Raw genomic sequence first — 25559 nt, forward strand, 5'->3', positions numbered from 1 at the left:
CTTTTTATATTTAAATGTGATCATAATTTTTTTTCCAAGTTTAATTTTATTATTTTATGTATTTAAGTGCAAAAGAAAAATTTTTTTTGGTATCATTAATATACACTTACATGAGCAACATTGTGGTTACTAAATTCCCCCCATTATCAAGTCCCCACCATATACCTCATTACAGTCACTGTCTATCAGTGTAGTAAGATACTATAGAATCCCTACTTGTCTTCTCTGTGCTATACTGTCTTCCCCATGCCCCCCCGCTACATTATGTGTGCTAATCGTAATGCTCCTTTTTCCCCCTTGTCCCTCCCTTCCCACCCATCCTCCCCAGTCCCTTTCCCTTTGGTAACTGTTAGTCCATTCTTGGGTTCTGTGATTGTGCTGCTGTTTTGTTCCTTTAGTATTTTCTTTGTTCTTTGTACTCCACAGATGAGTGAAATCATTTGATACTTGTCTTTCTCCACCTGGCTTATTTCACTGAGCAAAATACCCTCTAGTTCCATCCATGTTGTTGCAAATGGTAGGATTTGTTTTCTTCTTATGGCTGAATAATATTCCATTGTGTATATGTGCCACATCTTCTTTATCCATTCATCTACTGATGGACACTTAGGTTGCTTCCATATCTTGGCTATTGTAAATAGTGCTGCGATAAACATAGGGGTGCATATGTCTTTTTCAAACTGAGCTCCTGCATTCTTAGGGTAAATTCGTAGGAGTGGAATTCCTGGGTCAAATGGTGTTTCTATTCTGAGTTTTTTGAGGAACCTCCATACTGCTTTCCAAATGGTTGAACTAATTTATATTCCCACCAGCAGTGTAGGAGGGTTCCCCTTTCTCCACAACCTCGCCAACATTTGTTTTGTCTTTTGGATGGTGGCCATCCTTACTGGTATGAGGTGATATCTCATTGTGGTTTTAATTTGCATTTCTCTGATGATTAGCAGATGTGGAGCATCTTTTCATGTGCCTGTTGGCCATGGATCATAATTTTTTAAATTGTAAAATTAATACATCAAAGAATTCAGAATACTCCAACAATATGGAACTATCAAAAAAAAATGACATCTATTCTCCCACTCCCTTTTCTCCTCACCAGAGTTTTGGGAAATATTCTTAGAGACAATTTAGTGAGACACTCACGTGATTTCTTTTCTGTTGCTGATATTTGTTTGATTGCTTTAAACTGATACTACTACCCCTATTGTTGCTCACCTTTGCTTTTTCTTTTTTAACCTTAACAAGAGACTATTTTCAGCCAAGCTCAGGATAAACACAGGCAGGCTAGAGTGTAACTTTACCCTTTATATCACATGGTAAACTTTAAAGTGTTCTTTTATATATATAGATTATACATTTACATGGTTTCAAGTAAAAGGGTATAAAAGGCCCAATGATTAGTGCTCTCTCCCTTCCCTGTCCCTAAGCCATCCAGACCATATCCCTAATGACAGATATTATTATCAGTTTCTTAGGCATTCTTCCAGACAGAATTTATGCATACAAGAACAAATGTGCATATTATATTCTTTCTTTTTTACACAAAGGTAATATGCTAGCATATTGTATACACTCTTCATTGTACTTTGAATTTTATTTTGGAAATCATTCTGTATTAGCACATAAAGAGCTTTCTCCTTTGTTTTATAGCTGCACAGTAGTCCATTGTTTAGATGTACCATAATTTATGTAGCCAGACCCCTATGATGGAAAGTTTATTTCAAATCTTTTGGTATTGCAAGCAGTTCTACAATAACTAACTGGGAGTTTAGGCGTGATTTTTATCTGTAGGATAAATTCCACAAAGTGGAAATGTTGGGACAGAGGCATATAAACTGGAATTTTAATAGATACTGCAACATTGTCCTTCTTCAAAGGACAGCAAAGTTGTTTCTACATTTGCTCTAACCAGTGTATTACCCAACTTATTATTTATTTTTATCTTTACTAATCTGACAGGTGATCAAGTATCTTGTCATATGTTAAAGAACCATTTGTATTTCCTCTTCTGTGAACTATTGTTTTTGTCCTTTATTCAGTTTTCTGTGGGGTTGGTGGGTTTTACTTGGTATATAGGGACTCTTAATTAAAAGAGAAATTTAGCCCTTTTTTGTGATGTGTCTCACAAATATTTTTTCCAGTTTCTTGTTTGTGTTTAACTTTGTTTATGGTGGGTTTTGTCATATAATTTTATTTTTATATAGTAGTTATAAGCAGTTTTTTATTTTATGGCTTCAGTGCTTTATATAATAGTTCAGGAAAAGCTTCTTCCAAGTTTATAGAAGAAATTTTCTTACAGTTTCTTTCAGTCCTTTTTTTGTTGTGGTTTAAATTTAAGTATTTATATCAAGAAATTATCATTTGTAATAAAAAAATGTGAGCTTTTCTTTAAGCTGTCTCCCTACTTATGCTAAAATTATTTAGCAAATGATCCATCTTCTCTCTTACATGAGATGACATCTTTATTATATATCACCTGTATGAACTGATATCCATACTATATCATATTCTATTGAGTTATCTGTTACATATCAGTACCATATTGTTTTAATTATTTTACTTTAAAATGTTACTGTTTTTTAAATTTACATATTTTACTATTAGATAGGAAGAGTATTCCATTATTGATCTGTTAAAAATTTCCTGGCTCTTCTTGCTTGTTTGATATTCTATATGAACTTAGCATCAGCTTGTCTATGTAAAAAAAATCCTGTGAGTATCCAGTTTACAAATAACTTGACAAGAATTTATCATCGTGTGATTTACCTTTCCATTTGTTCATTCTATGTGTAAGAGACCCTCCAGAATATTCTAAACTTTGTATCATATAGATCTTACATATTTCTTAAGTTTTTTACCAGATTTGTTAGTTTTGGTGGCTCTTGTAAATAAAATCTCTTCCATTTTATCTTCCTGATATTGCTTATGTATATGTAGTGTATTGATTTCTCTGTAGTAACTGTGCACCCATCCATTTTACTGAATTCTCTTTGCCTGTAAATGTTTTCATTGGCTTCTCCAGGGTCCTCCCAAAATATACAATCATAACGTCTGCAAATAATGATCAATTTTATCTCTTGTTTTTAAGTTGTATATGTTTATTTTGTTTCCGTAGTTTCTTTGTTTCCAGAATTTCTAGAACAATATAAAATGAAAGTAGTAATAATGCTTTCCTTATTACATGCCTAACTTAATGAGAATGTATCTCATTGATGAGAATGTTTTCCCATATAAGCATGTTCCTGGCTTCTGGGTTAACCCAGATATATTTAATCATTTTAAGAAAATAGCCGTCTACTCCTGTTTTATTCAAAGTATTTTAAATTATGAATGGGTGTTAAATTTTATCAAATGTCATTTCGGCATCTTTTGAGATGACTATATGAATTTTTTCTCCATAGTTTAATATTATGAATTCTGTAATAGTCTCTGATATTGAACCATCCTTATATTGCTGAAGCAAATACCACTTGGTCATGATGTCTTGTTATTTTAATATACTTTTCTGTTCTGTTTGCTAATATTTATTTAAGATTTTTACATCAGATTCATAGGTAAGATTGGCCTTTAATTCATTCATGTCATGCCTGGCATGCCTGGCAATTCCGCCACAATTGATTTATGCATTCTGATGCTGGGCACTTACATTGTGTTTTCCAGTATTTTTATTGTGTATGATTTCTATATGTTCTGATTACAATAAGTTGGGGTAAATGTGTTTTCCTGATTTACTTACCATGGAGAACTGCATTCATTTATATTCATTAGGAAATGGTATGACTTTCTTGGCATGGAACAGAATGAGCATGTAGGGAATGGAATTACGTTAAGGCTGACCGTGTCTGGAAATATGCCTGGGCCCATCTCACAGAGCTTTGTGTTTCTCTCAGGTATTCTTGAGTCAGTATCCTAAAAATATAAAGATTTTACCTACGATTGGATTAGGCCCCTTAATTTTATTTTATTTCCCTGCCTCTGCCTGGCCCACAACACACACACACACACACACACACACACACACACACACACACGCACACACACAGAGATACATGCTGCTGCCTCCCATTTAGCTTGTGGGTGCACACTTTCAACCAGTATTCGTATTGAAAGGAAGAAACCTTCAGAATGTATTCAAATAGAAATACATTGAATTTATATCACTTGAATAAGAGCCAGTTGAAATTTTTCTTCTTTTTACAGCACAACTTACCAGGTAACTTCATGGTATATATAAACTTCTCAGAGTCTTTAACTTACTTATGGTTATAAACTAATTTCAAGCACTTATTTGTGCCAATTTATACAAACAGTTTTGATGCTAATTATTATTCTTGTGTATAATTAAGCAAGGTGCCCTGGGCACCTCTCCTTCTAATTTTTGTATAAAAGTTTTTACTGCAGTATAAAATGCATGCAGTAAAGTACATAAATATTAAGTACGCAGCTGATGAATTTGGGCAAAGTACACACTTGTGTAATCACCTCTGAGTTCAAGATATGGAACATCAGCAGCACTCAGAAGCTTCCCTCCTGCCTCCTCTCAAATACATTTTGCCCAACGAAAGTGCTTACCATCTGACTTCTATCATCTTGATCAGGTTTGCAATTTTTTGACTGTAAAAAGTGAATCATTCAGTATTGTGGTGGGCAGATTCTAGGAGGGCCCCGCCCTTCCTGCCCCTGCTTGTGCCTGCCCTGTGTGGGGTATGGTGAGCATGTGAATATGACGAATCTCACTCCTGTGATGAGGTTAGAGGATTTCTCAAATGCAGTTAAGCTCCAAATTAATTGGCTTTGAGTTAATCGAAAGATTATCCTGGGTAGGCTAATGTAATTGGGTGAGCCCTTAAGGACTGGGCTTCCTGAAATTCAAAGTATGAGAAATACATGTCCTGCTAGCTTTGAAGAAGTAAACTGTCATATGTTTGAGGGCCTGACACAAGGCCTCTAGGAGCTAAGATCAGCCTCCAGCTGATAACCAGAGAGAAAATGGGCCCTGTATCCTACAACCGCTAGGAACTGAGTTCTGCCAAGAACCTAAAAAAGCTGGAAGAGAACTCTGAGCTGCAGATGAGACCCCAGCACAGCAGACACCTTGTGAGATGCTGAGCACAGGACCCGGTTGAACCATGACTGCACTTCTGACCTATACAACTGTGAGATAATAAGTGGGTGTTACTGTAGCTGCTAAATTTGTGTTCATTGCTTCCACAACAATAGAAAACTAAAGCAAGTATGCACACTTTCATGCCTGGCTTCTTTGTTAAACATTGGAGGGGGTATTTCTCCATACTGCTGGGTGCAGCAGGGTTCATTCTTTTCCATTGCTACATTTTATTCCGTTGTATGATACGCCACAATTGATTTATGCATTCTGATGCTGGGCACTTACATTGTGTTTTCCAGTATTTTTATTGTGAATAATGCAGCTTTGAGCACACATACTTTACACATTGTTTCTGTTGGATATTGTCAAAGATAAACAAAGCCATTTGAAGTGGTAAGGACAGATTTTAATTAGCAGTATACATTACAGTAGGGAAGAGAGTCCAGCATGAACTGAACCCACCTTTTGTTTTTACAGAGGTAGCTGGGTGTTTTACTGCGAGATTGAGGAAGTAGGGAGGGTGGGAGCAGAGCCTCAGTAGAGTCAAGGAAGTGGAAAATTACAAAGGGTTGGTCAGTGTAAGTGCTGCTGAGGTCACCTGCGTTTGTTAGCCGGCAATTATTGAAATTAGGATTCTATCCTTTCAGAGACTCTGCGACAGGGACCTTCTCAGTCCTGGTGATTACATTTTAAAGGATTGGCTTTCAAGCCCTTGAAAAGGATACTCCTGAATGGTAGTAGATACATAAACATCTTGATGGAACAGAGGGAAGATTCTCATTTGTAAGCCTTTTTTAAATAAAAGCTCCTAGACAGAGTGGTCAGGGCCTAACCACAGCTATTGGCTAGAACAACCAGTAAATTCTTTTGTCAGTCTTGAATTTTCTCAGGCAGGTGCTTTAAGGAGGGCTAGGGTCATCCTGGGATTGTGACCTTGAGCTGGTAGAAACTATGTACTGCTTAAGTCTTCTAAGATGAGAAGAAGTAGGTAGGTTAAATTACATTTACACTGAGCCTACAGATTTTATGGGCCAAGGCTGAGACCTTGTCAAGAAGGAGGCTCAGAGGAGCGTGGCTGGAGTTTGTTCAAAGAGAGAAATCTTTGTCAGTCAATACTTGGGAATGGAACTAATAAGTCATAGGGTAGGCATGTATAGTTTCCTTTAGTAGGTACTGTCAAACAGTTTCCCAAAGTGGTTTTGCCAATTTATATACATTCCAGCAGGAAATAAGAGTTCCTCTTGACCCACATCCTTACCAATGTTGATAGTCTCAGTTTTGTTTTTGTTTGTTGATGCCCCGTGTTCATGGAGGTGTAGTGGTATCTCATTGTGGTTCCAATTTGAGTTTACCCAACAATGATGTTGCACTACTTCCCACATGCTTATTTAGAAATTCCCTTGTATGAAATTTCTATTCAAGTCTCTTGCCCATACTTTTATTAGCCCTTTCCCTATTGATTTGTAATCTCTGTAGGTTCTGAGTATATGTCTCCTGTCAAATTTATGGACGGTAAATATCTTCTCCCACTCTTTTGCTCACTTTTTCACTCTCAAGGTGTCTTTTAGTGAAGCTAAATGAATCAATATTTTCCTTTATTATTGTTGAGTTTTATATGCTGTTTATGAAACTTCATAAAGATGTTCTATGTTAACTTCTAGAACTGCGTTGTCCAAAATGATAGCCATTATTTTACACTCGAGATATGACTAGTATTGTGAGGAACTGAATTATTAATTTCATTCAATGTTAATGAATTTAGACTTAAAAACTGAAAGTGTAAAATGTCTACTAAACACAACTTTTTGTTTTTGAAAGAATTACATTTCAGTAAACCATTAAAATTTTATCATTAGTATAGATATTCTATAAATATAAAATACACACCAGATTCTGAAGACTTAGTATGAATCAAATCATGTAAAATATCTCAATAACTTAGATTGATTACATATTGAAATGATAATGTTTTTAAAACTTGTGGCTAAATAACATATGTGATTAAGACTAATTTTATCCATTTCTTTTCATGTTTTTTAATGTGGTTACTGTAAAATTTTAAATTACATCTATAGCTCATATTATATTTCTATTGGACAACACTGTTACAGAAGCCTCATAATTTTACCTTTCACAAATAAATCTTCAACCAAACTGGAAAGATTTTAGTGTATTCTGTGAGGTACAGTGAAGGTTTATTTTTTTTCAATGTTGTTATCCAATCGTTTCATTTATTAAAAAGGCCATCTTTCCCCCCACCCACTTCATTGCAGTGACACTCTTGTCATAAGTTAAGCAGGTCTGTTTTTGGAACTTCAGTTCCACTGGTTGGTTTGTCTGCTTAACACCTGAGTCACACTGTTTACTCATTATGTGGTTTTATAATAAATCTTCATAGTCTAGAGTAAATCCTCTGATTTGTTCTTTCTCCAGTATGTCTTGGCTATCATTGCCCTTTCTAATTTCCATGTGACTTACAGAGTCAATTCATCAATTTCCACAAAAAAATATTTTCTGGACATCTGTTTCCGATTAATTGAATCTAAATGTAATCTAAATTTGGATAGAATTAATGTCTTTGCAGTATTGAATCTTCAAATCCATGAAAATGATCTATCCCTTCAATTTCTGTCCTTGTTTTGCTGTTGCAGAGATCTTGCACAGTTTTCATTAGATATAGTCATGAATATTTGATTATTTGGGTGCAATTATAAACTATACAGTTTATAATTTATTTTAGAGATTATTTTAGGATTATTTTAGAGATATTTGATAGCTGCAGAACATTGAGTCTTCCCATCTAAGAATACAAAATAGTCCTTTATTTAGCCAGAATTCTTAAAAATTCTGGATATAAATCCTTTACCAGATAGGTTTTTGCAAGTATTTTCTTCCAGCTGGTGGGTTGCCTTTTCACTTTCATCACTGCATGTTCCAAAGAGCAGAAGCTGTTAATTTGGTAAAGTCATATTTATTAATATTTTTCTTTTGTAATTTGAGTTATATTTAAGAAATCTTTGCTCAACTGAAAGTCTCTAAGGATTCTCCCAGAAGTTTTATAGTTTTTAGTTTTCAGGCTTAGATCTATAATCCAATACTAATTAATTTTTATGATGAATGAAAGTTAAGTTTTTTGGCCAAAGACATACAATTGTTGTCAACACTTGTTAAAAAGACCATCTTCCCCCACTGAGTTATTTTGGCACCTTTATAGTAATCAATTGACTATAAATGTGTGAGTTTATCCCTGTACAGTCTAATTTGTCACCTTGATCTGTATGTTTATCCTGACACCAATAGCATGCTCTTTTGATTACACTTGACCCTTGAACAATGCTGGGGGGTAGGGGTGCCAACTCCCTGCACAGTTGAAAATCCACATATAACTTTTGACTCCCCCAAAATTTAACTACTAATAGCCCACTGTTGATCGGAAGCCTTATTGATAACATAAACAGTTGGTTAACACATATTTTGTATGTCATGTATATTATATGCTTTCTTAAAGTAACCTAGAGAAGCTAAAGAAAAGAAAATGTTTTTCCAAATAGCCAAATCTCCAGAAAGTTTTTCAATTTATTTATTGAAAAAAATCCACATATAAATAGACCATGTAGTTAACAGGTCAACTGGACTGTAGCTTTAAAGTATTGAGAACAGGTAGTGAGAATCCTCTCATTTTGTTATTAAAAATTATTTTGGCTATTGTAGGTCTTTTGTATTTCCATAAAATTTTATAATTGGCTTGTCAATTCCTACCAAAATAAGCCTGCTAGAATTTTGAATGGAATTGTTTTTGATCTAAAATCAATTTGGGAAGAATTGATACCTACTGAGTCTTTCAATCCATGAAAATAGAATCTCCCTCAATTTATGTAGGTTTTTCTTTAATTTCTCTTAGAAAGGTTTTTTGGTTTCCAGTGCATAGGTCCTATGCATATTTTATTAATGTTTCCCTTAAGTATTTCCTTTTCCTGTTGCTATTGTAAATGGAATGGGTTTCTTAATTTTGATTTTCAGTTGCTCATTGTTAATATATAGGAACGCAACTGCCTTTTTTATTGTCCTTGCTAAAACTTATTTTTCTAGTAGCTTTTTTTGTGTGATTTTCTACATAGATGATCATGTTGTCTGCAAATAAAGACAATTTGACATCTTCTTTTCCAGTTGGTATAGCTCATTTAATTTTCTTATTGTGCTGCCTAGGACCTCCTGTACAATGAAAGCTAAATGAAAGTGGTAACAGTGAACTTTGTGGTCTTTTTCCCTCATATCAGAGGGATTATAGTTCACCACTGAATATACTGTTTGCTATAATTTTTTGGAGATACTGTTTATTAGGTTAATGAAATTCCCTTCCATTCCTAGTTTACTATGAATTTTTGTCATGAATAATGATAAATTAAATCAAACACATTTTCTACATCTGTTGAGATAATCATCAACTACTTTGTCTGCTTTCTCTGTTTCTGTATCCCTATAGCTCCTTCCCACATTTCAGTCAAATGTATATTTGGCTACTTGATATTATCCCACAGATCACTGAGGTTCTGTTCATTCCTTCAGTCTTTTTTTCTCTGTGTTTAATTTTGGATAGTTTCTATTGCTATTGTTGACTGAATATTTCAGTAATATTTCAGTGAATATTTTCCTCTGCAGTATTTAATCAACTACTAAGCTGATCCAGTAAAATTTTCATTTCAGATTTTGTATTTTTCATCTTCATGGGTTTCATTTGGTTCTTTTAAAAATATTCTTTATGTCCTCACTCTGTTCATGTTTTCTTTTTAAAGCCTTGTCTTCTAATTCTGTGGTTTCTGAGTCTGCTTGTATTGATTGATTTTTCTCTTGATTATCAGACTCATTGGCCTGCTCCTTTAGCATTTCCAATAATTCCAACTGGTTGTTAGATATACCTGTTACATTGTAGAGTATCTAGCTTTTGTTCCTTCAATTAAAAAAAAAAGTTAAATAAGCAGGAAAGAATGTTTGGCAGTCAGTGAAGTAACTTGCAGATCAACTTCATTTCTTTCAAGGCTTGTTATTAAACTTATTCAGGTGAGCCAATAATAACATTTACTCTGGGCAAATTGATCCCTGTTACTAAGGTATAACTCTTCTGGGATCTCTACTCTAATGTCCCCAGTGTTTGTTCTGTCCTAACTGGGTGGAACTTGAACACTTCCTAGTCCTGTAAAGGTTTTAGAGATTATTTAGCCTATAACTTCCCAGCAGTTACTTGCCCAGTTTCATGAACTTTCTATGCATCTATGGTTTACTATTAAGCAATAGACTCAAGAGAACTTCTATGCTTATTTCTGAAGGTTTTTTTCTACAGACCTCCCTCCTCTCCAGTTCTCTCCCCCACATATTCCAGCTGCCTCAGACTCTAATCTCTGTCTTTTTAGCTCAATGAATCTGCTATGCTCTGTTTAGGTGATTTTAGGTTTTACCTTATTTTCTTCTGTCTCACCTTCATCAACAGTCTGCACTGCCTGTTGTCACATGTCTGAAAACAGCTGCTTCATGTATTTTGTCCTGACTTCCAGTGTTTTGTGATGAGATGGCAGTCCCAGAATCAGTCACTCCATCATAGCTAGAGTGGAACAATGCTGCCAAGATTTTTAAACTTTTCAAATGAAAAGTAAATTCCTAGCATGGATGGTTCTATGATGGAGGAAGGTAAAGGGGCAAGATTCAGAAGCCACTATATAACATTATATAATAACATTGCTAGAAATTTAAGTACTGCATTATATTTGGGGACATTTTCACTGTAATTTCAAAATGAATTTCAATGGAAATGTTACATTTATTTTTGAGAGAAAAAAATCTCAACTTTCGGTTATTATACTTCTTCCATAAAGAAAGGTTATTTGGGCAGCTTTATGAAAATTGCACATGGTTAATTTGGATCAACAGTAATGTTGAAGCAGTTGCTGCTGCTACTAACCATGATGACAAATTTATTTAAGTACCTCGAGTGAGCTGGGCACTGTAGCAGGATTTTTTTTTTTTCTGCTGCCCTTATCCCTCCCTTCCCACCCATCCTCCCCAGTCCCTTTCCCTTTGGTAACCGTTAGTCCATTCGTGGTCTTCTGTGATTCTGCTGCTGTTTTGTTCCTTCAGTTTTTCTTTGTTCTTATACTCCACATATGAGTGAAATCATTTGGTATTTGTCTTTCTCTGCCTGGCTTATTTCACTGAGCATAATACCCTCTAGCTCCATCCATGTTGTTGCAAATGGTAGGATTTGTTTTCTTTTTATGTCTGAATAATATTCCATTGTGTATATGTACCACATCTTCTTTATCCATTCATCTACTGATGGCCATTTAGGTTGCTTCCATTTCTTGGCTATTGTAAATAGTGCTGCAATAAACATAGGGGAGCATCTGTCTTTTTCAAACTGGAATGCTGCATTCTTAGGGTAAATTGCTAGAAGTGGAATTCCTGGGTCAAATGGTATTTCTATTTTAAGCTTTTTGAGGAACCTCCATACTGCTTTCCACAAAGGTTGAACTAATTTACATTCCCACCAGCAGTGTAGGAGGGTTCCCCTTTCTCCACAACTTTGCCAACACTTGTTGTTGTTTGTCTTTTGGATGGTGGCAACCCACACTGGTGTGAAGTGATATCTCATTGTGGTTTTAATTTGCATTTCTCTGATGAAAAGTGATGTGGAGTGTTTTTTCATGTGTCTGTTGGCCATCTGAATTTCTTCTTTAGAGTTTTTCATGTGTCTGTTGGCCATCTGAATTTCTTCTTTAGAGAACTGTCTATTCAGCTCCTCAGCTCATTTTTTAATTGGATTATTTGCTTTTTGTTTGTTGAGGTGTGTGAGCTCTTTATATATTTTGGATGTCAACCTTTTATTGGATCTGTCATTTATGAATATATTCTCCCATACTGTAGGATACCTTTTTGTTCTATTGATGGTGTCCTTTGCTGTACAGAAGCTTTTCAGCTTGATATAGTCCCACTTGTTCATTTTTGCTTTTGTTTCCCTTGCCCAGGGAGATATATTCAAGAAGAGGTCACTCATGTTTATGTCTAAGAGATTTTTGCCTATGTTTTTTTCTAAGAGTTTCATGACTTATGTTCAAGTCTTTGATCCATTTCGAATTTACTTTTGTGTATGGGGTTAGACAGTGATCCAGTTTCATTCTCTTACATGTAGCTTTCCAGTTTTGCCAGCACCATCTGTTGAAGAGACTGTCATTTCCCTATTGTATGTCCATGGCTCCTTTATCATATATTAATTGACCATATATGTTTGGGTTAATGTTTGGAGTCTCTATTCTGTTCCACTGGTCTGTGACTCTGTTCTTGTGCCAGTACCAAATTGTCTTGATTACTGTGGCTTTGTAGTAGAGCTTGAAGTTGGGGAGTGAGATCTCCCCACTTTATTCTTTCTTCTCAGAATTGCTTTGGCTATTCGGGGTCTTTGGTGGTTCCATATGAATTTTTGAACTATTTGTTCTAGTTCATTGAAGAATGCTGTTGGTAATTTGATAGGGATTGCATCGAATCTGTATATTGCTTTGGGCAGGATGGTCATTTTGACGATATTAATTCTTCCTAGCCAGGAGCATGGGATGAGTTTCCATTTGTTAGTGTCCCCTTTAATTTCTCTTAAGAGTGTCTTGTAGTTTTCAGGGTATAGGTCTTTCACTTCCTTGGTTAGGTTTATTCCTAGGTATTTTATTCTTTTTGATACTATTGTGAATGGAATTGTTTTCCTGATTTCTATTTCTATTAGTTCATTGTTAGTGTATAGGAAAGACACAGATTTCTCTGTGTTAATTTTGTATCCTGCAACTTTGCTGAATTCTGATATTAGTTCTAGTAGTTTTGGAGTGGAGTCTTTAGGGTTTCTTATGTACAATATCATGTCATCTGCAAATAGTGACAGTTTAACTTCTTCTTTACCAATCTGGATTCCTTGTATTTCTTTGTTTTGTCTAATTGCCATGGCTAGGACCTCCAGTACTATGTTGAATAACAGTGGGGAGAGTGGGCATCCCGTCTTGTTTCCGATCTCAGAGGAAAAGCTTTCAGCTTCTCGCTGTTCAGTATGATGTTAGCTGTGGGTTTATCATATATGGCCTTTATTATGTTGAGGTACTTGCCCTCTATACCCATTTTGTTGAGAGTTTTTATCATGAATGGATGTTGAATTTTGTCGAATGCTTTTTCAGCATCTATGGAGATGATCATGTGGTTTTTGTCTTTCTTTTTGTTTATGTGGTGGATGATGTTGATGGATTTTCAAATGTTGTACCATCCTTGCATCCCTGGGATGTATCTCACTTGGTCATGGTGTATGATCCTTTTGATATTTTTTTGAATTCAGTTTGCTAATATTTTGTTGAGTATTTTTGCATCTACTTTCATCAGGGATATTGGTCTGTAATTTTCTTTCTTGGTGGGGTCCTTGCCAGGTTTTGGTATTAGGGTAATGTTGGCTTCATAGAATGAGTTTGGGAGTATTCCCTCCTCTTATATTTTTTGGAAAACTTCAAGGAAAATGGGTATTATGTCTTCTCTGTTTGTCTGATAAAATTCCAAGGTAAATCCATCTGGCCTGGGGGTTTTGTTCCTGGGTAGTTTTTTGATTACCACTTCAATCTCATTGCTGGTAACTGGTCTGTTTAGATTTTCTGTTTCTTTCTGGGTCAGTCTTGGAAGGTTGTATTTTTCTAGGAATTTGTCCATTTCTCCTAGGTTTTCCAGCTTGTTAGCATATAGGTTTTCATAGTATTCTATAATAATTTGTATTTCTGTGAGGTCTGTCGTGATTTTTCCTTTCTCGTTTCTGATTCTGTTGATGTGTATTGATTCTCTTTTTCTCTTAGTAAGTCTGGCTAGAGGCTTATCTATTTTGTTTATTTTCTTGAAGAACCAGCTCTTGGTTTCATAGATTTTTTTCTATTGTTTTGTTCTTCTCAATTTTATTTATTTCTTCTCTTATCTTTATTATATCCCTCCTTCTGCTGACCTTAGGCCTCATTTGTTCTTCTTTTTCCAATTTCTATAATTGTGACATTAGACTATTCATTTGGGATTGTTCTTCCTTCTTTAAATATGCCTGGATTGCTGTATACTTTCCTCTTAAGACTGCTTTTGCTGTGTCCCACAGAAGTTGGGGCTTTGTGTTGTTGTTGTCATCTGTTTCAATATATTGCTGGATCTCCATTTTAATTTGGTCGTTGATCCATTGATTATTTAGGAGCATGTTATTAAGCCTCCATGTGTTTGTGAGCCTTTTTGCTTTCTTTGTACAATTTACTTCTAGTTTTATACCTTTGTGGTCTGAAAAGTTGGTTGGTAGAACTCGAATCTTTTGGAATTTACTGAGGTTTTTTTTGTGGCCTAGTATGTGGTCTTTTCTGGAGAATGTTCCATGTGCACTTGAGAAGAATGTGTATCCTGTTGCTTTTGGATGTAGAGTTCTATAGATGTCTATTAGGTCCATCTGTTCTAGTGTGTTGTTCAGTGCCTCTGTGTCCTTACTTATTTTCTGTCTGGTAGATCTGTCCTTTGGAGTGAGTGGTGTGTTGAAGTCTCCCAAATGAAAGCATTGCATTCTATTTCCTCCTTTAATTCTGTTAGTATTTGTTTCACATATGTTGGTGCTCCTGTATTGGGTGCATATATGTTTATAATGGTTATATCCTCTTGTTGGACTGAGCCTTTTATCATTATGTAATGTCCTTCTTTATCTCTTCTTACTTTCTTTGTTTTGAAGTCTATTTTGTCTGATAGTGGTACTGCAATACCTGCTTTTTTCTCCCTGTTGTTTGCATGGAATATCTTTTTCCATCCCTTAACTTTTAGTCTGTGCATGTCTTTAGGTTTAAGGTGAGTCTCTTGTAAGCAGCATATAGATGGGTCTTGCTTTTTTATCCATTCTATTACTCTGTGTGTTTTGATTGGTGCATTCTGTCCATTTACATTTAGGGTGATTATTGAAAGATATGTACTTATTGCCATTGCAGGCTTTAAGTTTGTGGTTACCAAAGGTTCAAGGTTAGCTTCTTTACTATCTTACTGTCTAACTTAACTTGCTTATTGAGCTATTATAAACACTGTCTGATAATTTTTATTTCTCTCCCTTCTTATTCCTCCTCCTCTATTCTTCATATGTTGGGTGTTTTGTTCTGTGCTCTTTTTAGGAGTGTTCCCATCTAAGACACCCTGTAGAGGTGGTTTGTGGGAGGCAAATTCCCTTGACTTTTGCTTGTCTGGGAATTGTTTAATCCCTACTTCATATTTAAATGATAATTGTGTTGGATACAGTGTCCTTGGTTGAAGGCCCTTCTGTTTCACTGCATTAAGTATATCATGCCATTCTCTTCTGGCCTGTAAGGTTTCTGTTGAGAAGTCTGATGATAGCCTGATGGGTTTTCCTTTGTAGGTGACCTTTTTTCTCTCTCTGGCTGTCTTTAATACTCTGTCCTTGTCCTTGATCTCTGCCATTTTAATTATTATGTGTCTTGGTGTTGTCCTCTTTGGGTCCCTTCTGTTGGGAGTTCTGTGTGCTTCCTTGGTCTGAGCAACTATTTCCTCCCCCAGTTTGGGGAAGTTTTCAGCAATTATTTCTTCAAAGACTTTCTATCCCTTTCTCTTTCTCTTCTTCTTCTGGTACCCCTATAATGTGGATATTGTTCCTTTTGGATTGGTCACACAGTTCTCTTAATATTGTTTCATTTCTGGAGATCCTTTTACCCCTCTCTGCATCAGCTTCTACGCGTTCCTGTTCTCTGGTTTCTATTCCATTAATGGCCTCTTGCATCCCGTCCATTCTGCTTTTAACCTTCCAGAGACTGTACTTGCTCCTTTAGCTCTTGCGTGTTTATGATTTTTATTTTGAATTCTTTTTCAGGGAGACTGGTTAGGTCTATCTCTGCAGGTCCTCTCTCAGGGGTTGTCTGGACTATTTTGGACTGGACTAAATTCTTCTGCCTTTTCATGGTGATAGCGGTGGCTGTAGGCAGGAGGCAGGTGTGTCAGCTGGGAGAAGAAAGTCCTTTGTAAGTGTGCCGGGATGACTTTGTCCAGCTGTGGGGTTCCTGTCTCTTTAAGACTTGCAAAAAGCACTCCCTTTTCTTTTGTCTCAGGGGCGCCAGTTGCGGGTACCTGCCCACAGGTTTTGCTTCTCCATTTCTCTAATATCCAGCACCCATGCACTGTGTGTATGTGCTCTGGGGGCAGATTTCTAGAGCTGGTTGTTTAGCAGTCCTGGGCTTTCACTCCCTCCCTGTTCTGACTCCTTTCTTCCCGCCAGGGTCTGGGGTAGGGAGGGGCATTTGGATTCCGCTGGGCCGCAGCTTGTATCTTACCCCCTTCGTGTGATGCTGAGTTCTTGCAGATGTAGATGTAGCCTGGCTGTTGTACTGTATCCACTGGTGTCTCTTTTAGGAATAGTTGTATTTGTTGTATTTTCATAAATATATATGTTTTTGGGAGGAGATTTCCACTGAACTACTCACGCCACCATCTTGGCTCTGCCCTGTAGCAGGCTTTTGATACTGATCATCTTTACTCTTCCACCACAGTTCTATAAGTTAGAAGTCCTGGTCCCCAGAAACTGAGGGAGTAAGGTTAGTTACTCAAGGTCACACACTAATTGAATACTCACTAACTAAATTACTTATGGTAATTTAGTGGCTGGAACTGGGAAACAGTCTCATCTCACCACTAGCAATGCCTCCTTCCATTATTATACTGCTCTGATTCTGTCTTCACCTGAACTTTCCCATCTGGCAAATTAAAGTGGAAAACAGTTAACTCCTTCCCCAGAGAGGCTGTGTTATTATATAGATGTTTTGCATTATTTTGCTTTGAATAACAATATATATAAATATGCTCCTGGAAAAAATTACCTTTATTTTTTAAAACTTGGCCTCTCCCACTGGGGTGAATAGTTGAAAATTATGGGGAGGAAAAGTCAGTCTGGAGAGAATGTCAGTCAGCTTGGAATTGCTTCTCCTTCTTCCTCCTCACCCAACACATATTTCTATTCAGTATCAGCTGCCACAGCAGAGGAAAGACTGGTAAATTTCCTGTCATGGAGCTAGCTGGTTCTGATGTTCAGTGTCCAGAGTGGGTTAATCCAGATATTAGTCATCAACTTTGCATCAGGTTGATATGTAGGGCAGATGTTCTTGCTGAGAAGAATAAAAGCCTCTTGTGGCACCTGGAAGACTTTATCACACATGGTCCCTGGCCAGATCACAAAGAGATTCTAGTGAACGTGGGCTCTTGGCTGTCTCGAACCATCTACCTCTTGTTCAGAGGTTGGCGTATCTCCTCAACTTCAGCTCTTGTGGGGGCCCTGCATTGCTGAGCCCTCCCTATCTTAAACTGCCTTTCCTGGCATTTGAATCATCACTTCGATGATGTGATAATATCTTCAAGTTGGGAAAATAAAAGTGGCATTTGTTTAGCCATAATTAATGAAATATTTATGTTGCATGAGACTATGTGATAAAACCTTGGACTTAGAGTCCTTTTGCTTCTGATTACATTTGGGATTTTTTTTTTTCTATGACCAGACATTCTGACGCCAGCTCTTTTACACTGAGCAGATGTCATGTAGTAAAAATGGGTGCCAGATGCTGTGAGCCACAGAAGGGCGATTTGTTTAAGAGCTGGCTCTGACTTTTTTGCATTCAATTACTCTGCAGAAGGAACCTTACACAAGCATTTAGGTAACTCAGCTAACTATAGACATGCATTTTAATAATAGATTTCATCTCTGAATGCATTCTAAGCAACACACCATATAAATGGTGTTTAAAGAATTAATTGATTTCTGTATAGTACCTTTTTTTTTAATATGAAAAGAGAAGTGCAAAGCTCTTGGCAGGGACCCAGAAATGTAATTAACGTGGAGGGCCAAATTTTCAGTTGCCCTTAGGTACTGCCTCCTCATGCTCCCAGCAGGTGCACTGAGGGGAGGGGCAGTGAGGGTAAGAGGAGAGGAGGGGGAGGCAGCTTTGGGTCGTGAAGCAGGAGAAGAAGTTAGGAGTGCAGTGAGTTCTTCTGTTCTCTTTTCAGGTCCTACGCACATCCCCATCAGAGTGCAGGTGACAGGGGCTGCTTCGGCCAGCTCCTCCTCTGCAGATGAAGAATTTGATACCCAGCCTTCCTTGCAGTCAAAGGTAACAAGACTTGGCAAACCAAAGAAAACTTGGCTTGTGGGAATCGTTTACCACTCAGAATTTAGACCCAATATGGGCTCCAGCTGCGGTGGTTTCATTAAGGGGATCACGTTCAACTGCAGCTGACAGCAACCGTTCTTTTACCTGGAACACCCCAAGAATTTGCTCTTTTTTTTTTTTTTTTTTTTTTTTTTAGTTTTTAGAAGCTTGCCTTCACCAAAATCTCAAGTTAGGGGAAAAACTAGACATATTTACTTTAGCTCATTTGGGGACAGCAGTTCCTTAAAGTAGATTTCACATGTGGTCCAACAAGCAAACCATCGAAAAAATTACAGCAAGCAGATGAGTATTTTCCTGAGGGAAGCACAGCTTCATTTAAGAAGCACTAGAGGCAGATTGCATGGAAAATGTTATGTTTATTCTAATCAGAAATATGAAATGAACTGTGCAGTTGGATCTAGGCCTGGATACTTCAATAATCCTTATTGTGGAAGGGACAATCGGTGTCCTGGTTGCGGAGAGGGCAGTTTTCTTGGCTTAACAAACGTTAGTATTTCTGGAGAACACTTTAAATAACTCTCATACCCATAGATTGTAAAACACAAACATGGTTATATGTTTTTAAGTGTGTCTGTATGTCACATACACAGAGACATGTGTCCCACAAGCAGGTCTCGCTATTGTTTTCTTTATCCACTGGAGCCACAGCATTTTCCCTGGGCCCGGGGGCTGAATGGCTGGACTGAAAATGCATCCTGGGAAGACAGAGAAGTAGTTCACTGCTCTGGCAGTGTTTATTTCTTGGATCAGTGAGGATCTAAGGAGAAAGGGAGAGAACCAAATTTATTTACTTAAACTCAACTTTTCTGTATCTGGCATTAGGAGCCTTGGCGTCTCAAGTCACTAGAGGTTCCAGCTTCCCATGGGCCCAGCTTAGAGCAAGCTAGGAGAGGGCTGAGACATGGCATGACTCTGTGTGTGTGTGTGTGTGTGTGTGTGTGTGTGTGTGTGTGTGTGTGTGTGTGTGTGTGTGAGAGAGAGAGAGAGAGAGAGAGAGAGAGAGAGAGAAAGAGAAAGAGAGAAAGAATATGTATGGATTCTTAATTTCTAACTTGTGCATTTTTTATTAGTTCACTCAACACAAATGAGTTCATGTTGTGTGTCATGTTGATTTCTGGGGTTTCCCTACAGCCCCTCTCATCCCTTCAAGTGACCCTGAGTTAATTTTGTTCCAAATGAATACATACATTCATCAGCCATTCAAACACTCACAGAGTATAAAAGAATGGAGTTCCCCAAACACATTGAAATAGCAAGACCATGATATCTAGGGCAAGCCTTGCAATAAGCTTCCTTCCTCCTGATGGCCCAGGACAAACCCAGTCATGCCTGAAACTTGCAGTTTGGAGAGGGCTTCCTGCTTCGGGTTACATTTTTCAGATTTCCCATGGGCTCACCCTGCAGGAACAAGGGGAGGTTCCCCCCCAACCCCCGGCTTCTTTATCTCTTCTGTCCTATACAGGTGTGTCCACAGCCATGTGGCACAGAGCCCATGTCAGCTCAAATGACCTTTGCACAGGGAACTGGAGACAGGCGGTGCATACTCCACCTCCTCCCTTTGCTTTTGGCCCTCCCTTCCCCCTCTCCTCCCAAACCCCTGCCTGCACCTGCAAGCCTGGGACAGCAGCTTGTCCGGGGCCCTGCCAGCTTCCTCTCTTTCTTTGTCCTTTATCTTTCTCTTCCTTAATCCTTTTTTCTTTCCTCTCTTTGTTGTCATCACCATCATTGAGGATATAAGAAGTTTTTTAGCAAATCATAAGGCTCTATGAGCATGTTAATAAATCACCTTTCTTTTCTACATCAACATCTTTTAATAAAAGGCAATAAATTTCTTTCTTTCCTCTTCCAGGTTCTCTTTTGCTGGCTTGTAATAAAGCAGGAGGGGTTTGGCAGCTTTGCTGCTGAGAAGAGCTAAGGCAGTGCGATGCTGTTGAGGCATCCTCCCTTGAAATTGCATTAAACGTCTTTATTTAGGGGGAACTGGCATTTCTGTAAGGCAGACAGCCTGATGTGCCTGCACAGTGTTTGGCACAGGAAAGGTAGTAGAGACTGGATGAAAATGTGGATGCTGGGGTCAGGCTCCCTGAGTTTACTTCTGGCTCTACCAACTACTAACTATGTCATCTTGGGGAAGTTATTTAACTTCTCTGCTTCGATTGCCTTATCTATAAAATACGTGTAATTTGAGGAATAAATGAGTGAAATAACCAGTACTGTGGCTGGCACATTGCACTCAATAATAAGCACTGGAATTTATTATGTAGGTTAGTATAATGGAAGCTGAAGAAATAACCTGTTAAATAAATGAGCTGAGTCTCTATATTGATTGAGTTATACATGCTCTGTATAGCAACCACCAGTGATCTCCATCAGGCCACTCCCCTCTAGCCTTTCCAGAAAGTTCTTGGCTGCCTACTGGAGGAATACCCCCATCCAGTTGGCCTGGAACCTCTCTTCAGAGTGGTTGACTGTCAACCTGAAATTGTCCTCTGGAGGTAGAGATGATATGATAATGGAATAAGTTTGAGTTCTGAGAACCAAAATTTCCTTCCAAGAATAAAAGAAGATCTTCAGTATTCTAGATCCTAAGGATAATTCTAGAAAAATGGTATTTTATCATTGGGTTAAATGTTTTCACTGATAATCTGTAGACATTCTGAAATCTAAACATTGGATGCTTTCCTAAGGAAAATAATGGTCTTTCCATCCATACCCATGAAGTCTGTGACAGAATGACCAGGATCCATGAAGCCCTGGAAACACACATACTTTCCAGACACAATCTGTGACATTAGTTATGGATCTGGATTCCTCTGGCAATATCTGGGATAGCCCTCTTAGATCTAGTCCCCAGTTGTAGATTTATGTTCCATTTAATGGTGAAACATTTAGTTCAATGACAGCTATCAAATGCCCAGGAACCAGGCTAGCTGTAACAATTTTTTAATTCTTTATTTGTTTCTGCCACCATTAAAAAGAAATCTCTAGCATATTCTAATCCTTATCCTAATATGTAAAAAGTTGATATATATGCTCAGAGAAGACTAACTCATAGTAAATATAGCCCAATTTGAACATTTATTTTGTATATACACATAGGACATACATTTATGTATACAGGCATACCTTGGAGATACTGTGGGTTCGATTTCAAACTACCACAATAAAGCAAATATTGTAATAAAGTGGGCCAAATAATTTTTTTGGTTTCTTAGTGCATATAAAAGTTATGTTTATGCTATATTGTATTAAGTGTGCAATAGCATTATGTCAAAAAAATACCTTAATTAGAAAATGCTTGATTGCTAAAAATGCTGCCCATCATGTGAGCTTTCAATGAGTCATAAACATTTTGCTTATGGAGGGTCTTGCTTTGATGTCGAGGGCTGCTGGCTGATCAGGGTGGTGGTTGCTGAAGGTTTGGGGAGGATGTGGCATTTTCTTAAAGTAAGACAACAATGAAGTTTGCTGCATTGATTAACTCTTTCTTTCAAGAACAATTTCTTTGTGTATGTGATGCTGTTTGAGAACATTTTACATACAGTACTTCTTTCGGAATTGGAATCAATCTTCTCAAACCCTGCCACTGCTTTACCAACTACATTTATGTAATATTGTAAATCCTTTGTTGTCAGTTAAACAATCTTCACCAGCAATAGATTCTGTCTCAAGAAACCACTTTCTTTCCCCATCCATAAGAAGCAACTCCTCATCCATTGAAGTTTTACCATGAGATTTCAGCAATTCAGTAATATCATCAGGCTCTACTTCTAATTCTGGTTCTCTTATGATTTCCACCATATCTGTAGTTATTTCCTCCACTGAAGTCTTGAACCTCTAAACTCATCCATGAGGGTTGGAATCAACTTCTTCCAAACTCCTGTTAATGTTGGTATTTTGACCTCTTTCCATGAATTATGCATGTTCTTACTGGATCTAAAATGGTGAATCCTTTCCAGAAGTTTTTCAATTGACTTTGCATAAATCCATCAGAGGAATCACTACATAGGGCACCTATAGCCTTACAAAATACATATCTTAAATAGTAGAACTTGAAAATCAAAATGTCTCCTTGATCCATAGGCTGCAGAATGGATGCTGTGTGCAGACAGGAAAACAACATTCATATCCTTGTCCACCTCCAGCAATGCTCTTGGGTGACCAGGCGCATTGTCAATGAGCAGTCATACTTTGAAAGTAATATTTTTTCCTGTGCAGTAGGTCTCAACAGTGGGCTTCAAATATTCAGTAACCATGTTGTAAACAAATGTGCTATCATGTAGGCTTTGTTGTTCTATTTCTAGAGTACAGGCAGAATAGATTTAGCATAATTCTTAAGGGCTCTAGGATTTTTGGACTGGTAAGTGAGCACGGGACTCAATGCTCAACCATTATTCTCTGCTGCTTCTCTAAACAGAAGTGTCTCCTAAGCTTTCCAACATGTGGAGCTGGTCCCACCACTACTTCTCTTTTTTCTAAAAGTATCTAAAACCTAGAAGTGACACTTTCAAGATCCAGACATCTATTTTAAATGCATTCTTTTTGAATGCTCTATATTTTACAAGCTCAGGCACACAAAAGCCAGTGACACAAATAATGTATTTGTACAAGCAAAGTGAAATAGGATGGGAAGCAATCTTATGCCTGCCTCAAGCTAAAAGACACTTTTATTTGAATTATTTAGATACGTTCTTCTATTCCTGGGTCTAATCAGGCAATGTAGACCCAAGCTGAAGGACTACTTAAAATTGTTAACTAGCTTTCATGTAGTATAATGTGTGTGTGTGTGTGTGTGTGTGTGTGTGTCCCAGGCTCATCATCCCTGGGCCTCATTGTAACACCTGTGTAGGGAATAATTCTTGTATTATTCTTTCCCTCAACTGAACGAAGTTAATGCTCTATAAAGTCACTTTTACCTACAAACCAATGTGTACGCCTCCCCATACACAGACACACACACACACACATACACAGATGTGTACCGATATCCCAATCTGGCACATACTATCCACTTATTGCTATTTAAATTCATTAAAATGAAATAAAATTTAAAATTCAATTTCTTATTCACGCTAGTCTCATTTCAAGTGTCCAATAGCCATATGTGGCTAGTGGCTTCCGTATTTTAGACAGCACAGATATAGAACATTTACATCATTGCAGACAGTTCTATGGGATGTCATTGTTCTAGAAACTAAGCAGTGATTTGGTTGGAGAGGACAAAAGCCTGTGACAGTATTTTACAAATTTTAACCCCATTTTTCTCAGACACATTTTTTCTTTTCTATTGGTTTTTCTAGGAGAGGAAGACACTTAGAAGAAGGAAGCTAGAAAAAGCAACAAAACAGTTGGTTAAGCAAGAAGAACTGAAAAGACTTCATAAAGCTCAGGTCAGAAAACAAATTTGGGTGCATGGTCCTGGGGTCTGGAATCTTGGGAATCTGGATTTGAATGCCCTTTGGAAGTCCATATTATTTTGGGGGAGGCAGGCTAGAGAAAAGCAGTCTCTTTTCCCTGAATGGCCAGGTTTGTGGCCATTCTTAAGGCCCTGCCTAGATGCCTGATGGGACTCTGGGGTTTAGAGAGCTCAGGTGTTGAGCTGGCCCACTCCTTGCTGCCTTTTCATCCACAGATGTGTCCTACAAAGTGATCCTGGAATGACAACTAATGCATGGCCTTGGGAGCCATCCCAGGCCCTGACTGCCACATAGCAGTGGCCTTAGTTTTTCCTCTGATTGAACACAACCTTCCCCTGACTTCCTGACAGTGTCTTTGCTAAACTGACAACTTTTAGGGGCTGCATCTATTCCAAGATTAGTTGAAGACATACGCATCCAGCATTTCAATATAGACTTTCTGGCTTAATTGTTACGTCCAAACATTTCTGCCCATGTCGATCTGCCCACCTGTAACAGTCAGGCAAAATGAAGAGGGAAGTCAAAGTATTCTCCATTTCCTTAAGGACTCCAGACTTAGCCCTGAAAAGCAGCCGGATTTAGGACAAAAGGACTTAGAATGAACTCACACTAATCCAGTGTCCCCTTGTATCCCCTGCTGTAGTTTTTGCCTTTTTTGACCATGTGGTCCTGTAATTGTGTCTAACAAGAAGGAAGTCATTTAATCCAAACTCTCACCTTTCACAGTGATTGATATGAGAGCCCCCCTCTTTCACCAAGTAATTCCTGTAAACTCCCCCATCCACTCTCAACTTCTGAAACAGGTTTTCTTGAAACATTTCAGCCTTTCTTTCTGGGAATAAGATACATCTTAATGAGATAGATTGGCAAACTCAGCTATTTCCCCTCCTCATAGTTTCACTCCAGATAGTAGGTGTGATCAGAGAAGAATTACAGTGGCTTTTGGAGTCCCACTCTGCTAGTGCTCATAGCAATAATTTTTAGTCTTTAAGATTTTCATCCTTAGTTTCCAAAGAATGGCCAGTCTTTATTAGTCTGCTCAGGCTGCTATAACAACATACCCCAGATTACATGGCTTAAACAGTAAGAATTTTTTTTCTCACAAATATGGAGACTGGAAGTTCAAGATCAAGGCTTTCAGGAATGGTTCCTGGCTTGTCGACAACTACTTTCTTGCTGTGTCCTCAAAATGCACTTTTTTTCTGTGTGCAGGCAAAGAAAGAGAGAGCCTGGTGTTCTTATAAGGACACCAGTCCAATGGGATAAGGGCCCCGCTCTTATGACCTCATTTAACCTTAGTTACTTCCTTAAAGGCTCTGTACCCACCTACAGTTATATTGCAGGTTGGGGCTTCAGCATATGAATGTGCAGGGGACACAATTACGTCCATAACAACCACATAGCCATACTTGTACAACTGTGGATAATAAGTCATTTAAATGTTTCTCTTCCATTAGCAATTCTCCTATCAAGAGATTTACTCATAAAGATGTAATTGTCTTGAAAGAGAGAAAGAGAGGAAGAGGGCATGAAATTGCAGTAGTTTTATATAGAATGCCCATCTATTTCAGATGTTAGATTAGGCACTGGGGCTTAAATATTCTTAGGTGGGACAAGAAGAGCCAAGTGGCTGCTTAGGCCCCACTGCTGCTCAAATCTCTTCCCAGGGTTGGAGGTTCTTCGGTAACTGTATTCTGAATCCAGGGGAGACTTAGACGATGCAGCGTTAAGCAGGAAGGGGAGTGTGACTGAACTGGAGGAAGGTAGAAGAGGAACAGCACATGCATTCTATCTGCCCAGACAGCTGCC

At 37.7% G+C, this 25559-nt stretch overlaps 1 protein-coding gene across 15 annotated transcripts in view; it reads left to right on the plus strand.

The window, feature by feature from the left end:
- MICAL2 (microtubule associated monooxygenase, calponin and LIM domain containing 2) overlaps positions 1–25559 on the plus strand; it is a 223832-nt gene that overhangs the window by 173497 nt on the left and 24776 nt on the right. For all 15 annotated transcript variants that reach the window (XM_073216210.1, XM_073216209.1, XM_037026311.2 and 12 more), the window contains 2 exons: positions 18170–18273; positions 23634–23723. In XM_073216210.1, coding sequence (XP_073072311.1) covers positions 18170–18273; positions 23634–23723 — 194 coding nt within the window. The remainder of the gene's footprint in view (positions 1–18169; positions 18274–23633; positions 23724–25559) is intronic.

The sequence above is a fragment of the Manis javanica genome, chromosome 11 (genome assembly GCF_040802235.1).
Source record: "Manis javanica isolate MJ-LG chromosome 11, MJ_LKY, whole genome shotgun sequence".
In the NCBI taxonomy this organism is placed as follows: domain Eukaryota; kingdom Metazoa; phylum Chordata; class Mammalia; order Pholidota; family Manidae; genus Manis; species Manis javanica.